The sequence below is a fragment of the Carassius auratus genome, chromosome 36, assembly GCF_003368295.1.
Source record: "Carassius auratus strain Wakin chromosome 36, ASM336829v1, whole genome shotgun sequence".
Taxonomy (NCBI): Eukaryota; Metazoa; Chordata; class Actinopteri; order Cypriniformes; family Cyprinidae; genus Carassius; species Carassius auratus.
Window position 1 is genome coordinate 10,128,150 of NC_039278.1, and position 16,037 is coordinate 10,144,186.

General features: G+C 37.6%; 1 protein-coding gene across 19 annotated transcripts in view; it reads right to left on the reverse strand.

Moving 5' to 3' along the window:
* The window catches only part of nfasca (neurofascin homolog (chicken) a), a 78,847-nt gene that overhangs the window by 12,840 nt on the left and 49,970 nt on the right, over positions 1-16,037 (reverse strand). For 11 of the 19 annotated variants that reach the window (XM_026221276.1, XM_026221273.1, XM_026221274.1 and 8 more), the window contains 19 exons: positions 15,365-15,549; positions 15,136-15,267; positions 14,902-15,045; positions 14,707-14,818; positions 14,069-14,235; positions 13,776-13,923; positions 13,086-13,216; positions 12,762-12,803; positions 12,525-12,626; positions 12,174-12,371; positions 12,012-12,082; positions 11,703-11,925; positions 11,494-11,609; positions 11,121-11,331; positions 10,886-11,005; positions 9,679-9,852; positions 9,368-9,397; positions 5,375-5,647; positions 4,161-4,280 (listed from right to left, as the gene is read on the reverse strand). In XM_026221276.1, coding sequence (XP_026077061.1) covers positions 4,161-4,280; positions 5,375-5,647; positions 9,368-9,397; positions 9,679-9,852; positions 10,886-11,005; positions 11,121-11,331; positions 11,494-11,609; positions 11,703-11,925; positions 12,012-12,082; positions 12,174-12,371; positions 12,525-12,626; positions 12,762-12,803; positions 13,086-13,216; positions 13,776-13,923; positions 14,069-14,235; positions 14,707-14,818; positions 14,902-15,045; positions 15,136-15,267; positions 15,365-15,549 — 2,699 coding nt within the window. The remainder of the gene's footprint in view (positions 1-4,160; positions 4,281-5,374; positions 5,648-9,367; positions 9,398-9,678; positions 9,853-10,885; positions 11,006-11,120; positions 11,332-11,493; positions 11,610-11,702; positions 11,926-12,011; positions 12,083-12,173; positions 12,372-12,524; positions 12,627-12,761; positions 12,804-13,085; positions 13,217-13,775; positions 13,924-14,068; positions 14,236-14,706; positions 14,819-14,901; positions 15,046-15,135; positions 15,268-15,364; positions 15,550-16,037) is intronic. The other 8 variants (XM_026221291.1, XM_026221290.1, XM_026221292.1 and 5 more) reach the window with 4 other exon arrangements.

Sequence of the window (16,037 nt, forward strand, 5' to 3'; positions counted from 1 at the left end):
ATGCACAAAATGGGCTGATAACTCTTCAAATGTAATAATGTCCTGCTTTAAGATCAAACTAAACATCTCATATTGGCTGAGGATCTTCTAAATCTAGTAAAACATTGTCACACACCATGCTTCATGCAGAATGCTTGCAGCCACTACAATCTTGACAGGACATGGTGACAGGATGAGGACGAGGGAGAAGGAAGAGGGACTGCAATATAATGATATAGTGGGTAAACGTGGGAAATAATTTTGTGTGGGTCATGTATTGGTCCTGATATAATTGAATCCTATAATAATGCAATACTCCTTAGTGTAAAACAAATTAGTTCACAGTCTTGCTGCTCCTCTTGGATGAAACCCAGAACCCTAAAGCTATATTTTCACTTGCTTGGTGGGGTATTGCATCAGGATGTACTGTAAAACATGTTTCAAGATTAAATATGTTACTCTGACTCTCCCCTCGAGGAAACTTTGTAGGAAACATTCACCTCATCATTATCTTTCTCTGAAAACTCTGAAACATTTCCGCCAAAGAAAAAGAGAAAACGCCCATGGGGTATCAATCAGATATGTCAGGCTTGCTGGTATAATCCAATCATGGGATGGGGCAATGGTGGCCAATATGAACATTAAGCCAAGCAGCTGTGGGCAGCCAAACAACAAGTTCTGCTGGGAAGCCAATGGCTAAGGTAAGAGTGAGTGAGTATCTGATGAGCTGGACAGATAGCTCAAGTACAAAGGAGCAAGTGAGAGAGAGCAAGAAAATGAGTGAGAGAGAGAGACTTTGGTAGAGGAATATGCATTAGTCAAACACTAGTTATGTATTGCATGTATTTTGTCCATGCTGTGACCAGTTTAACATGCACAGGCACAACAGAACTCTATTGTAGGAATTCATCTGTGTAATTAAAAAGATTGTAAATGCTACTTTTTAGGAACTGGCTTTTTTTTCAAATATGTTTTTTAAAGTAAAAAATAAAAATCCCATTAATAATAAAATCCTACCTTTATTATTATTATTATTATTATTATTACTTACTATATGAGCTTGATAATATAATTTATTGTTCTCCTCCAGGAACTCAAGCTGCGACAAAATGCTATGGGAATGCCTCTGCATGCTCACACTCTGAAGCACATGTGATATCAGTCCAATCAAGTCCAGCCCTGATTGCAGGCTTACCAAGCTGACCTGCTAAAAGATCTTGATGAGGGCGTGGAAGTCAGGTTTAATGACATTAAAGAGCTTCACTGGACTGCAGATTTGTCTCTCTGGGCCACCGAAGAAACCGCCAGAGCTATTGGTCGGTCTATGGTGGCTATGGAGAGACATCTTAGACTGTTCGTTTTGATGGCAGCTCCATCTAACATGATTCCTTTTGACCTGCTGTACATAAGACCCCTGCAGAGGTGGCTCAGAACCAATGGGCTTTCCCCAAGGGACAACCTGCTCTGCACTATCAAGATCATACAGCAATGTCTTTGGGCCTTAGATATGTGGAGGAGGCATTGGTTTCTTTTGCAGGGTCCTGTGGTGGGAGCTTCATGCCATCATGTAATACTTATGACAGATGCATTCCTCACAGGCTGAGGGGTGACCATGAGTGGTTGCTCAGCTCAGGGTCTGTGGTAAGTCCTACATCTCTCATAGCATATGAACTGCCTGGAGAAGTCTGGTTGTGTTTCGTGCACTGACACACTTTCTCCCAGACCTGAAATGCCATATTGTGCTAGTCCAAACAGACAACATGTTGGTGGTCTCTCCCTGAGAGAAGTTTACATCCCTGGTCACCTCAACCAAGGAGCACACATCCAGTTGAAAGCAAGGGTTGAGTCCCGGGGAATGGAGGCTTCACCCCAAGGTGCTTGGCCAGGCCCAAGTGGACTTGTTTGCATCTTGAGAGACATTACATTGTACACTCTGATTTTTCCTCACATGTCCAGTTCCTCTGGGAGTGGATGCTATGGTACAGACATTGCCGGGGATTCATCTGTATGCTTTTCCCCTATTGCTCTGCTCCCGGGAGTTCTGGAGAGAGTGCGCAGGGATGGAGTTCATAATCTGCTAGTAGCATCGTTCTGGCCGGGCTGAATATGATTCTCAAACCTTGTGGCCCTTCTCGAAGGCTCTCCTTGGGAGATTTCCATCAGGAGGGACCTCCCATATCAGGTGGAGGGCTCAATTCTTTCACCCCCGAGATAAACTGTGGGCATGGCCCCTGAGGCCAACTCATAGCTTCCGGTATTTCAAGTGAGGTTGTTGAGACCATTCTCCTCCTCTAGAGCTCCCTCCATGAGGAATCTGTACTCCTTGAAGTGGAACTTTTTCACTTCTGTGTGTTAACTGTCAGCTGGACCCAGTCAACTGCCCAGCTGGTTAAGTGTTGTAGATCATGCAGGAACCATTTTCCACAGGGTTAGCCCACTCCACCCTAAAAGTTTTCATGGTGACCATGGCTACTTACCATACACCTCTGGGTGGCCAGTCATTGGGGAGGAACTCAATGGTTACAAGTTTCCCTTCATGGTGCCTTGAGGCTGAGGCCTGCTTTGCGCCTTAGAGTCCTGTCCTGGGATTTGGCCGTGGTCCTGGAAGCTCTGTGTTTGGGTTAGCCTCCCTTTGAACCTATTGAGGTTCTGGAGAGGTTTCTCACAGTTAATAATATCTTCTTATTACTGTCTCTTCCCTCAAGAGTGTCGGTGACCTTCAGGCCCCTTCATTTCTGGAGTTTGTGCCTGGTATAGCTAAAACATTCTTATACCCTAAAGCATGGTATGTGCCTAATGTGCCCAACATAGTTCCACAGCCCATTGTGCTGCATGCTTTCTGTCCTCCTTTAAGAACCTTAACTTGGTTTGCACTGGACGCTTATGTCTACAGAGCTGCCCTGTGGAGAAAGTTTGACCAGTTATTTGTTTGCTTTGGTCTGCCCAAGTGAGTTCTCCCGGTGACCAACCAGACCTTAAGACGGTGGTTTGTGGATAGGACATCTTTGGATTATGAGACCTCTGCCATCCTTTCACCTTTGGGGGTCAGAGCTCACTCTATGAGAAGTGTGGCGGCGCTCAAGGCCTTTTTATCTGGGATGTCGATTCATTTGTCAGGATTTACAACACTGACATAGGAACCACTCCTGGCTCCTCTGTTTTCTCATACTAGTTGTGACAGTAGACACAACTAGTATTAAGCATGGCGGAGTGGGCATATTCTTGTTCCCATAGTGTTTCGAGACAGCTTGAGTTCATAAGGTTCAAGATTAAAACAAGAAAAAAATATTTACAGTATTTAATATCTATCTATCTATCTATCTATCTATCTATCTATCTATCTATCTATCTATCTATCTATCTATCTATCTATCTATCTATCTATCTATCTATCTATCTATCTATCTATCTGTCTATCTGTCTATCTGTCTGTCTGTCTACACACACACACACACACACACACACACACACACACACACACACACATTCATTTATAAAGTTAAAAAGCTAAATTATTATTTATTATTCTCATGTTTTCTTAAAACAAATCTTATCTGAATTTTTCTCAAATTCATTTCTTCTAAGTGTTTAAATCAGTGCAGTACTTTATATAACAAGAGTGGACTGCTGGGTGCCTCAAAGTCACTAGTTTACTGACCAAAATACTCTGCGGCCCAATTAGAGCAGGTCTTGGTCATCTCTTTGTTTCAGTCTCAAGGCGTCTCTCCCCCTCATAGATTTAGTTAAATCTCTCCCTGTTCTTAGCCACCAGTAAGAAAAAGAGCTTTCAAAAGGGGACATGCATGACTGCTGATGACACAAAGCAGAATGCAGTATTGCAGATAGATATGATATTATTAAGCATCATGCTGGAGGACTGCCTCAGTTTGGTGTTAAAACACATTTTAAGTTAACAAGCTAAACAAATACAGTGGAAAAAGAACATTACAGAGGATCAATGCAGGGAGACATCCTAAATGCTGAACAATTCAAACAACATTTACAATACCTCCCTTTCAAATAATTCTGAGCTCCCTGTAATGTTTACCATTATGTTCTGTAAGTTTGTCATATAAATTAGGCCCAATTAAACATTACAAGAGAATGATTTGGGTCTCCAGCAGGCCCAGTAAAATCTAGAGTCCCTTTATAAGCTCTCAACAGGTGCATCTGGCTCTTACTGTCCAGTGTGAACTCTAGCACAAACTCGCTGCTGTCAACGGAGAAGTTGTGCTTCCAGCTGACGTTAGCATAGTCATTGTTAGCATCCACGGTCAGATTCCAGATTTTTTCATTCGGGGCTATGAAGAACAGGTGGGAGAGGAGTACACTTAAATATTTTCTGATACAGACACTGGTTAGGTTACATAAACTTAAAGACCCCATGATACTTAAATTTGTCTTTTGTATCTTTTAGTTAATATAGATTACTTAGCTTTGAGGTATGAGGTATCTATTTGCTTGTATAGTTGCCAAAATGTTTAGCAAGGAATATAAGATTTTTGCCATACAAAGGTAAATGTCACCTCACTCTTAATGAGGCCCCAATAAACATCAAGCAAAATCAAAGAAGAAACTACTGTGATATTTTTTCGATCTAGACCTGGTCAAAAAAAGTTTGTTTGGAGTTTTTTCTGAAGTTTGAAACAATTCATAATTCAAGTAAACATTTCGGACAGGTTTGTGACAGTTGGTAAATACTTTCGAACTAAGGCTTCCAGCCTCTCTTTCCTCACCATTGTCATTTTTGTTGGCTTTTTATGTTATTGAGATTATAGCATGCGGCACATGTTTGAATATTCATCTAAACCCCACTTCCAGCAGCATGGGTGGTGCCAGAATGTACGATGAATATCCGGGCCTTTATACATTTGCTAGAAATTGCAAGTAGCAAATAATAGTTTCATAGTTCATATCAGACATTAGTTTAAGCTTATTAATTATTTAAAAAAAGCTGTATCTACAAATACGTTTACTGTTTAACTATTAACCACTTGTAAATACTGTTACTATAAATATGTTAACATGAGAAAGAAAACTTTCATGGGGACTTTAAAACAACTGAATACATTAGCTAGAAAATGTTAGCAATATCTGCTAGCATGTGTGATTTCATTTCTAATGTTTTCTTTTAAATATCTCAGTTTACTGAGAAACATCATGCATTTAATTTTATAATGCAACTATTTGTAAAGCAAATGTCAATATGAATTTAGCATAATCTAAATGTCTGTGATGGAACAGGGCAAACATTAATCATGCCCTATCCTAAATAGTCTGTTAACCGAGTCAGTCATAGATAATAAATGTCATCTTAACAAGAAGACACACTGATTTTATCTAAAGATTCTATACTGTGGGCGTTGCCAGTGCACACTGCATCATTATCAGATACCCAGCATTTTCCAATCCACTGTTTTAGGAGGCATGGGCCGAACAGGAAGAACTGTAGTGGAAGCAGTTGTAGTAGTGGTGCTAGTAGTAGTTGGAGTAGTTGTGGTAGTTGTAGTTGTAGTAGTAGTGGTAGTAGTTGTAGGTTTGGGCGGAGCAGCAGTTGTAGGGGCTGGTGTGGCTGGTTCTGGGGTAAGTATTGTTGGGATTTGGTCAGTAGAGAGGGGAGGGGGAGGAGGAGGAGTTTCAAACATGAAGCCATCTGTAAAGTTAACGGCTGAGAGGAAGAACAGAGAGAAGTTTAGATGGAGGTTCCAGGGTTAAGCACAAGAGAGACAAAGAGAAGCGAGAAAACACAGAAAAAAGAATGAGTTAATTAAATGGAATTCCCACAGTTCCCTTTTTCCAAAACGTATTTAAGTGAAAGACAGTGGCTATGTTCCGAATGGAACACTGGCATATTATCTACTGTATTCTACTCTAATCTACAAACTGTGAATCAACTATTTTAAAAAACACTTTTCTTCTGTTTTGTAATATTGCATTTGTACGTGTTTGAGTGTATATGTATGTATGCATGTATACATATATCTACACACTACCAGTCAAGTGTTCAGGGAATAGTTTTTTTTATTTTTTTTTAAGCAATTTATATTTTTATTAAGCATGGATGCATTAAATTGATTAAAAGTGACTGTGACAACATTTATCATGTTAAGATAAATAAAAAATAAAGCACTGACGACTGGGGTAAAATATATTAAAATAAAAAACTTTAACCTTTGCAAGCAAGACTTTACATAACCATTTAAACAAAAAGATCAATCATATTGTCCCATAATCTTTCAATGGTAGTGTATATAGTATATGTATGTATAAGAATTAAATTTCCTGACTCATAACAGACATCCAAATATCATGCTTAAATATCTTTAAGATGCCAATATCCTGTAATGCTTGCATTGTTTGTTTAGCTTGTCTTATCTTTTGAAATACACATGAAACATTCACAATCACAACTTTGTGATGTTTGTGAGCATGAATGTTGGTATATATCATGCATTTGAGGGATACTGAAGAGGCTGCATAGAGGGTCTCTAAAAACTGACTGATGTGCACCACCAAGGGAAAAAACAGTGTCACTACAAACCACCTTGCTAAAGCTGTTCAAAACTCGGCAGAATGCTGCAGTATTCTCAGATCTTCTGGCATTTTGAAACAACTAAAATAGAAAATCCTAACTACTGGAATTTAACAAACAAACAAACTTGCAGAGCTGTCAATACCAAAAGATGTGTGGAAATCCATTAGACAACACATGGGACAGAATCATTATCATGGAAGATAGAGATTCATAATAAAAAAATATTCAATATTGTACATCTTTCTGAATCTTTTACCTTGTAAACAACAGTGTTTTGCGTACCATTAACTTCATAACAAAAACTGTATAAGCAGTTTCCAAACTCAACTTGACAGACAAAACTAAAACCCGAGATCAATCCATACTATGTTGGCAAGGTTTAAACAAGACAGAGTGTCAGAGAGCCCCAGAGAAGTTGGTGACAGACCAAGACATGCTAATGGATGTGAGTCTTTTGCATAGGGGTGTGGTTTCAGATCGAAACAGCCAATCAGCCATAACCTAGTGCACTCTTACCTGTATGTCTCCATCTGACACACAAAAAATAAAAATATATGAACGTGGCACAAGCAGAAGCGACACGTGCATTGCAAAAGCAACAATTTGTGATTAAAGGCGAGCTGATTTAACATTTATTCTTTTTAATAATTAAGCAACACAACATTCACTATCTGCAGCTTTGCTCTAATACTAGCTTCCATGTATCATTACTTGGCATCTGACCTGCACATGAACTAGCTATACATAAACAACAACTTTGGAGGAGTTCATAATTACTTGCTAATACATTTATTATTTGACTATTATGCTATTTTTGTTATGGATGGATTCACAGCCAAATATTATCACTCCATTAGTACTGTTCCATCAATGAATAACTGAATTTCATTTTAACACAGGCTATTTTTCATTGTAAGCTTTGCACAGCATAATTTGCATGATTGAAAGGAGAAAACGTATGCCTCTTTTGTAAAGCATAGTCTTGCATGGTAACAGCATTAACTATGAAACTACTGATCAATTTGATGAATTAATCATAAGTATCTGCATCCACTTTAAAAGAGGTGGTAAAGGAAAGTAGTCATTAACACAAATAACACACAAACTGCTTCCTATCTGACTATTTGCAACTTGTGTAAAAAAAAAAAAGCTATTTTCAAAAAGCTATTTTAATGACAATAAGAAAATAGCTAATGATTCAACAGGTACTGAATAACTCCTATGACAGAATTGCTATAAATGCTATCCTCTAATACAAAATTATATTAATTCAGTAGGCCTACTCATAACAATATGCGCTTTATCTTTCACCAGAGAAAGAGAAAGAGAAGATTGAGATTTCAATGTTATCAACACAAAGCGCATTTGGAAATGGATGCAATTTTCATCTACAGCAATAACTAGTCAACAGTTTATGAGAAACTGGTATCAACTACATAAACAACTGTTAAATTGGCTTGCCACAGTGATTCGCTTCTGTAACAGCATTCTCTTCTCAAATATCCATACATAATTTGATTTTTGTCTTCTGTCATCAGAACATTAGCTTCCCTTCCCCTAAAACAAACAACTGTATCAAGCATTACCACTAGAGGTCTCCATTTTACAAACTCTGACAACAAAATGGATCAATCTAGCTCCTATGGCTAGATTTTAAACCAAAATCATAAGAAGAGCATGCTAGGATATGCCAAGCAAGGCATGTGGTAGGAAGTGATGTCAGGGCTGAAGAAGCAAAGTGCCATCAGGGATTAGGAGTCAATCAATAAATCACAAATCACATCAGAGCCACACATGACTTTAATCTTGTTTGTGTGTCGCTTTGGGCATAATAGCATTTTACCAGCATCCTAAAGTGATAAAACTCTAATCATCTACACTGAGAGCAGATTCAGTGACTTCACAAAAATGCAAGAGCCCATCCCTGAAAGCACACAGTGACATGGATGATGGCAGATGGACAAACAGGCGATAGGGACAGGCATTTACTGACAGTGCAGCCGAGCAGTGTTTTTTAATCAGAGAAAATATATGAATTAAAGGTGAAGTATGCAATTCCTACTAGAGGTATCGGACTAAATGCAAATTCAAATAATAATACATTAAAAACTCCTCTTTACAAACAGTATTTTTCCTCAGTAAAAAATTACCCTTAAAAAATATAAATTGGCTTGAGAAGCAAACTTGTGCAAGACAATATTTGTTCACAATTTTGGCATAATTTCTTTAAATATTTCAGATACAAATAATTTAAAATAAATAATTAAATCAATTATAAATAAATATATAATAAGCAAATTGTCAATTAATAATAATTGAATACCCTTCTGAAAACATCTTATGCTTTAAAGTATCTTATGCCATTTGCTTCTTAAATATCTTAAATATTTTAAAAAGTCCAATAAAAGGCCAATAAAAAAAGAAAGAAAGAAAGAAATCAATCAATTTGGTGCTGTTAAGTGTTGGTAAAACTGTTTAAATAAATACAGTATGTGGTTATTTGTGTTTGGCTACACTGTAAAAAAAAATAATTCAAAGCAGTAAACAAAACAAATAACATTCAAAACCATTTAATACTGTATCACTCTGCATACTTCAAAAATTCAGATTTAATTGAAAGTGTTACTTGCCGATTCTTTGCAATTATTTAAAAAAAAATTACTTTAGCATTTTTTAAGTCAAAACTGTTTCAACACCAGTTTTTCTCAAGTGTGGCCTTGAGTTTAAGTACTTAGCTGCACTGTTACATATTTAAAACAGAAAGACAGAATTTGAGAGAAAGACAGAGAGAGGCTGCAGCAGAGACAGAGCAGGGCAAGAGATAGGCAGGCAGGCAGTTCATTCCCCCATTACCTACAACTGTGGAGTCAGTATCTGGGGTGCCTTCAGTCAACACCACAGGAAAGACAGAAGGAGAAGAGGAGAGACATGTGAGAGCAAGTCAAAGAAGACAAAGAAGAAATCAAGCCGTTAAGAGAGAAACAGACTGAGTTAAAGACAGCACAAAACATCAGGAAACAACAGTGTGAACTGAAGGAGACAGAAAAGTATTGTTAGAAGGAAAGAGAAGGACGGAGTGGAGCACAGACAGGAACACCCAATGATTCTGCTCTCAGATTTACTAACAGCTCACAGCAGCAGAGTGAGACAACTGGCTTGCTGACCTTCATTAGTGAAATGTGGTGACTCCACAGCGTACACTTCTCCTGCTCCGACCTGTGTGCGAGCTGCAAGGTAGAACTTGAACCGCATGAAGCGGTTAGGCAGATTCACGCTGTACTCGGTCACGTTGGGTAGAAAACTCTGGACCTTCCTCTCTCCCACCTGTGTCCCGTTTACTGGAATCGCACAAGCAGAACAAATGAATAACTATGCTCAATTTTTTTTTAACTTTATGGAGAAAATTTGAGAGGTGCCTGCACTGTGCAAAATTCGTTAAAGTTCTTATGTTGCATTTCATTCATGTTGGAAAGATTTTTTTTTTTTTTTTTTTGAGTTGATTGCACATGAACAAAGTCATTATGAGTTTTGCTGGTTTCATGTCCAAGTCGGGCACACGCATTTAAATCAAGTCACCTGTATTTGTTGCTTTTTAGTGTTCCTGTAGCTCAAGTGGTAGAGCATTGCGTTAACAAGCGCAAGGTTGGGGGTTCGATTCCCCGGGAACACATGATAGGTAAAAATTGATAGCCTGAATGCACTGTAAGTCGCTTTGGATAAAAGTGTCTGCTAAATGCATACATTTATTGTTTTTATTTTTTTTGTATAGTGCTTTAAAAATGTCAAAGCGGCTTTACATTGTCAAACAGGAAAATAACAAAGATAATTACAAAGAGTCATTTTTCAGCTAAAGTTCATTGATGATAAAGTGATGTCATCATCCAGTTCAGTTAAGTCGGAAACATAACACAGAATTTTTTATTATTATTATTTATTATTCATTATTGTGAGAACAATTATTTATTATTCATTTTTGTGAACGAGCCCAAATAACTGAATGAAAACATAAAGCAAAAACACCTGAAGCACACTCCTTATTAATTTAGAAAAAGCTGAGTTTAAAATATTGCCGTATTTTTGGTAGGAAAGGTATATTGCCATCTTACTCCAACCAAAGTGATTTGATTGCATTTGGCATCATAATTATGACTTACAAACTCATAAATACGAACTTCACAGGAGGAGTTGAAGCATTAGTGTGTTGCTGTGTGTTTACTGGGATTTTACTGTGTTGCTATTTGTTTGCTAGTGTGTTCTGAGTGGCTGTTAGCTTAGCTATTATTCCTAAGCTAAACTTGGCGTCAAACTTTTTGCTTTCTGTAAGTTTATAAACTCATTTTTTAGGCTTTTCTTTGTGTATGGTGAGCTCACCTGTATGGTATTGTAGTGTGTATCCAATCAGGACACCATTTGGCTCAAGGGGTTTGTCCCACTGCAGGTGAACCACGTCGGTGTGCCTTTGAATCCTAAAGTACTTCGGGGCCCCTGGCTCTATGAAAGGATTGTGAAAACTATTCATATTCTGCTTTTGAATATAAACATTGCACTTTGGATGTCTCATCGTAGCTAATGCTATACCACTAAATCATAATTAGGCGAATCTTACCTCCCTCCTTGGTGCTGAACTCCACAGTGTTGCTTTGTGGTCCCTCATATTCATTATTAGCCACCACCATGTACATCTTGTATTTGCTATATGGAAAAAGCTCTGTCAGGATGCCAGAGGGATGTTCTGCAGTGGTGAAGAAGCCTTTATGCAACTTTGTCTTGTTCACTTTCAGGCCCTTTATGAGGCTGGCCTCCCGCCAGAAGTACAACTGAGAATATGAGATGAATATTGAATTACAATGGTGGAAAATAAGTAATTTTAGAGCATATGTGTGTGTGTGTGTGTGTGTGTGTGTGTGTATATATATATATATATATATATATATATATATATATATATATATATATCAGGCAGATGTTTGCTCACTCACCTTGTACTCTTTAAACTCTCCGTTCACAGTGCTAGGGTCCACAGGCACCCAATGAACATTTACTTTGGTGCTGTTGATCTTCGACACCCTGAGTTCTGTTGGTGCAGCAGATGGTTCTGATGGAAAAAATATGATTAGTACAAAACAAACCAGAAAAGATGTTTAAGACTATAAAAGGTAGTCATTAAATATGTCATGTTCGTACTCACTGTCTTCCCCAGAATAACCAATGACTATGTTTGACTCTGGGCTTTGTCCAAAATCATTAACAGCCTGTATTTTAATCTCATATGGGACATAAGTGTCTGTATTATGAATAATGTGCTTCGTTCTGGTTGTGGTTATGTTATCCCACTCTTCCTCAGTGTCTTTCCTTCTCCATGAGACGACATATCGCAGGTTTGGCCCATTCCTTTCTGTGTTCTTAAGTGCCTGTGAAATGTAGAGATAGATTAGGTCTCTAACTGTCACATCTCTCTGCTTTTTCAAGGTATTTCAATAAACATAGTTCATTTTACCTGCCATGTGATCTCCATGTTGTTCTTCTTGCTTCCCCAGCCTTTAAGACCACTCGGCACAACATCAGGAGCTGAAACAAATCATTATACATTTCTAAATGACTGTTTAAACACTTTCTAACACATTTCAGTCAGGGCTTATGGATGTAACTGATCTCTTACGGGCTCCGCTGGTCTGATAGCGTGCAGAAGGGAGGCTGGGTTGACTCTGGCCAACAGCATTGATCGCAACCACTCTGAACTGGTAGTTGACAAATGGTGAGAGTTGCAGGTTAACTGAGTTTAGGTCGCCATCAAATATAGACAGGTTCTGCCACTTCCCCGGCTCCCACCTGTCCTCTTCAAACTGGACAAGGAAATCTGCAGTAACGCAGATAAATAAAATGGAAGAGGTAGAGATATCAGTCCTACACAGAGAAGGAAACTCAAAAGTGCATGACAATAAAGATAAAATGTAATAGGTCATATTAACTTGACTGATCAGTGACTTGAGACCCTATACTCTAAACTCACCTGTAACAGGACTGTTGTTTTCATTCCCAGGCACCCAGGTGAGTCTAACACTACGTGCTGAGGGGTCCGAGAGCTCAAGATCCTGAGGGGGGTCGGGTCGACCTGGAAGAGAACAACATACTAATTAACCATGTTAACTTATACGAGTAATAATTATTATCAGATGCTGAGAATAAGAATTAAAATAAACAAAACAGAGACTGATTGTTAGCATCTTTAATTGGACATTAGAAATACCTGCAGGGGAACTACGATTTGAGGCAGATGAGATGTCATCTTCTATGAGGTAAAGGTCAAAGGTCAGAGGTCAAGTGTTAGTGTGGCTATTAGTAGATCAATATAATAAAAGACAAACACTATAGCTAAAAGGAAGCACAACAGTAGTACTATTTAAGCAAACTCTTAAGAAAACATGCTTGATTTTTCATAAAGGGAAGTGCTTTGTTGTTATTTCTAAGAGTGACAGATCAAAGAGTTATAAAAGTCAAAAAAAAAAAGTTTATGATCCTCTGGATATGTGACATGTGACTGTCCCCCATGTCCATATCAATATGTGTGTACCTGTGACTGTAAGACGAGCTGAGGCAGAGTCCTCATCTATCTCAGTTTTGGCAGTGCATGTGTAGGTTCCTCCATCTTCTGGATTAACATTGTGAATAGTCAAGGAATCCTCATCCTTTCTAAAACGGCCACTAAAACACAGAAATTAGACATCAAGTACAGGACATACACTACTGTTCAAAAAGTTTACAAAAATTTTATTTATACTTTCATTTAGAGAGGGTGCATTTAATTAAACAATAAAAACTTTTAGATTGTTACAAAAAATATTACAAATAAATGCTATTCTTTTGAACTTTCTATTCATCAAAGAATCCTGAAAAAAAGGCTGCATTTTTTTCATGTTGATAATAAAATTCTTGTTGATTCTTGAGCGCTAAATCAGATATATAACAATATAAAATTTTTGAAAAATCATCAATAAATTACATTTTAAAATATATATTTAAAATGCAAAACAGCACTTTTAAATTCTAATAACATTTCAAAATATTATTGTTTAAAAAAAAATTTTTATTAAATGAAGCCTTGGTGAGAAAAAACACTTCTTTAAAAAAAAAAAAAAAAAAAATCTGAACAATCTTTGAATTTAAAAGAGGTACTACTGAAAGTAAAGTGGTATATAACAGTGAAAAATAGTGCACAATCTAATTATGATTATATTGTATAGGTATTGTTACATGACATTACATCCAGCTAAAGCTTAGAGGCGTGTCATCTTTCAGCCATGTGACCGTAGCAGGAAGGGAAGGATCATGTTTAACTCGACAATGAAAGCGAACCGTGCTTCCTTTGGGTTGTGTAACATGTTCAGGTGCCTGCATTATTCTTGTGGGCTCTGAAATGAAGCACAACACACAGAGAATAAATGAAGGCATTCATGAAAAATAATGTAATGTGCTTTCTTCAAAAGATTCAAAAGTTAGCGTGTAAATATAGAAGTAAATCAAGACAGATTTAGTGATTAATGCTTCTGGTCTCACCTTTAACCTCCAGGCGCACCTGATTCTCCATCTTGCCCAGAATGTTACTGGCAACACAAGTGTAGGTGCCTTGGTCTTCTGGCCGGGCTTGTTTAATCTCCAAAGTACCATTGTGGTACAGCTTGTACTGACCACCATCCAGACCACTGCCAAGGCCATTCTTAAACCTAAACACACATGTACAGTATATTCATCTCATTTGTATTCTAAAACCCAACAGTTTGGGGTCAGTGAGCTTTTTTTTTTAAAGAAGAAATTTTCAGTGAAGATACATTAAATTAATCAAATGTGGCAGTGCAGGCAATGCAAATGGTCAGTTTCCACAAAAATATAAAGCAGCAAATCTGTTCTCAACATTGATTATAAATGTTTCTTGAGCAGCATATCAGCATATTATTTCTGAAGAATCACTGGAGTAATGGCTGCTGAAAACTCAGCTTTGCCATCACAGCAATGAATTACATTTTATAATATATTTACACGGAAAACAGTTATTTGAAACTGTAATTTTTCATAATACTACTGTCACTGTATTTTTATATCAAATAAATACAGCTTTTAAAAACATTTAAAAATCTTATAGACCCCGAATTTTTGAACGTCAGTGTATCTTTTCAAACAATGAGACATAAGCTCACCAGCGCAGTACAGGGAACGGTGAGCCAAAGAAAGGGCAGTCAAGGAAGGTCCTGTTGTTTTCAATGACTTTAATCAACTGGTTCTTTGGACCTAGCATCCGTGGCGCCAAGTCTAGGAAGAAAACAACACTAACATATCACAATCTTGTGACCTCTCTGAATATTATGAATGACTGACTTTTTTTCGTATCTTACCCAGGATGTTGACAAACGCATTGGCCAATAGATAACCATGCTCATTGGAGGCGTTACATTGGTAAACAGCGCTGCTGCCGATCTGAACTGAATGGAACAGGATGGTGTCACCAAGAACTTGTCCGTTTGGGTTTGGCTGTGAACCTGAAGTTACACAAAGAGCAGAAAACATATGCATTACTGCTTTGTGTTGTGATGAAGTCTGTTAAAGACAGAAAAGCAACAGTTACTCACTGTCTATAGGTTCCCCATTCACCAGCCATTGGATGGTGGGTTTAGGGTTCCCTCTGGCACGACACACTAATCGTCCATTCTCTTCTGGGGCAAGCACCAGATTGGTGGGCTTATCTAGCCAATAGGGAGCAGCTGTAGAGTGCAATAAAGAAATCTTAAAATTAGGATAAAAGAAACAGCATGTATGTCATGAACAAGGAGCATCTTTTGTCTTTTCTCTACGGCTCACCTTTGACCTGGACTTCAACAGAATGGCGAATGCTGCCGATCTTGTTACTGGCCATGCAGGTGTAGTCGCCAGAGTCCTCCTCGGACACATTGAAGATACGTAAAGTTTTACTGAAATTCTCAATCTTTACTTTTTTGGATGGGAGGTCTGCTCCTCTTTTAAACCAGTCAATGGTAGGTGTTGGGCTGGAAAAATTAAAGATGAAAAATTGACAGACCATAGCAGGAAGAACACATTGCAGAAAAAGTTTGTTCATCAATCTGTCAAATTATATAATCAAAGGTGGATAGGAAATATGGAAGTGGTCACTTGTGATTTGTATTGTAGCTCATTATCTATATGTTGTTATTATAGAATGGTGTTTATTTAGGAGGTTTTGAATGTGATAAGGGTGTAGAGTAACACTGAAGCCTTTACATAAAGAAATTATTTACATGGGAAAAAACATACTTTTTTCATTATGTCATTTTGATGATCAAAGATGAGTTTTAAGGGATAAAAAAGTGACTACAGGAAGACTTAACTAAAATCATTAAAAAATTGTTTTTGGTAACTAAAATAACTTTAAAACAAAAATGAATAAAACTGAATTACAGCTTAATAGAAATATAAAAAACTAAGAAAATAACAAAAGCTCATAGAAAAATAAAAACGGAAAATATAAAAATAAAAG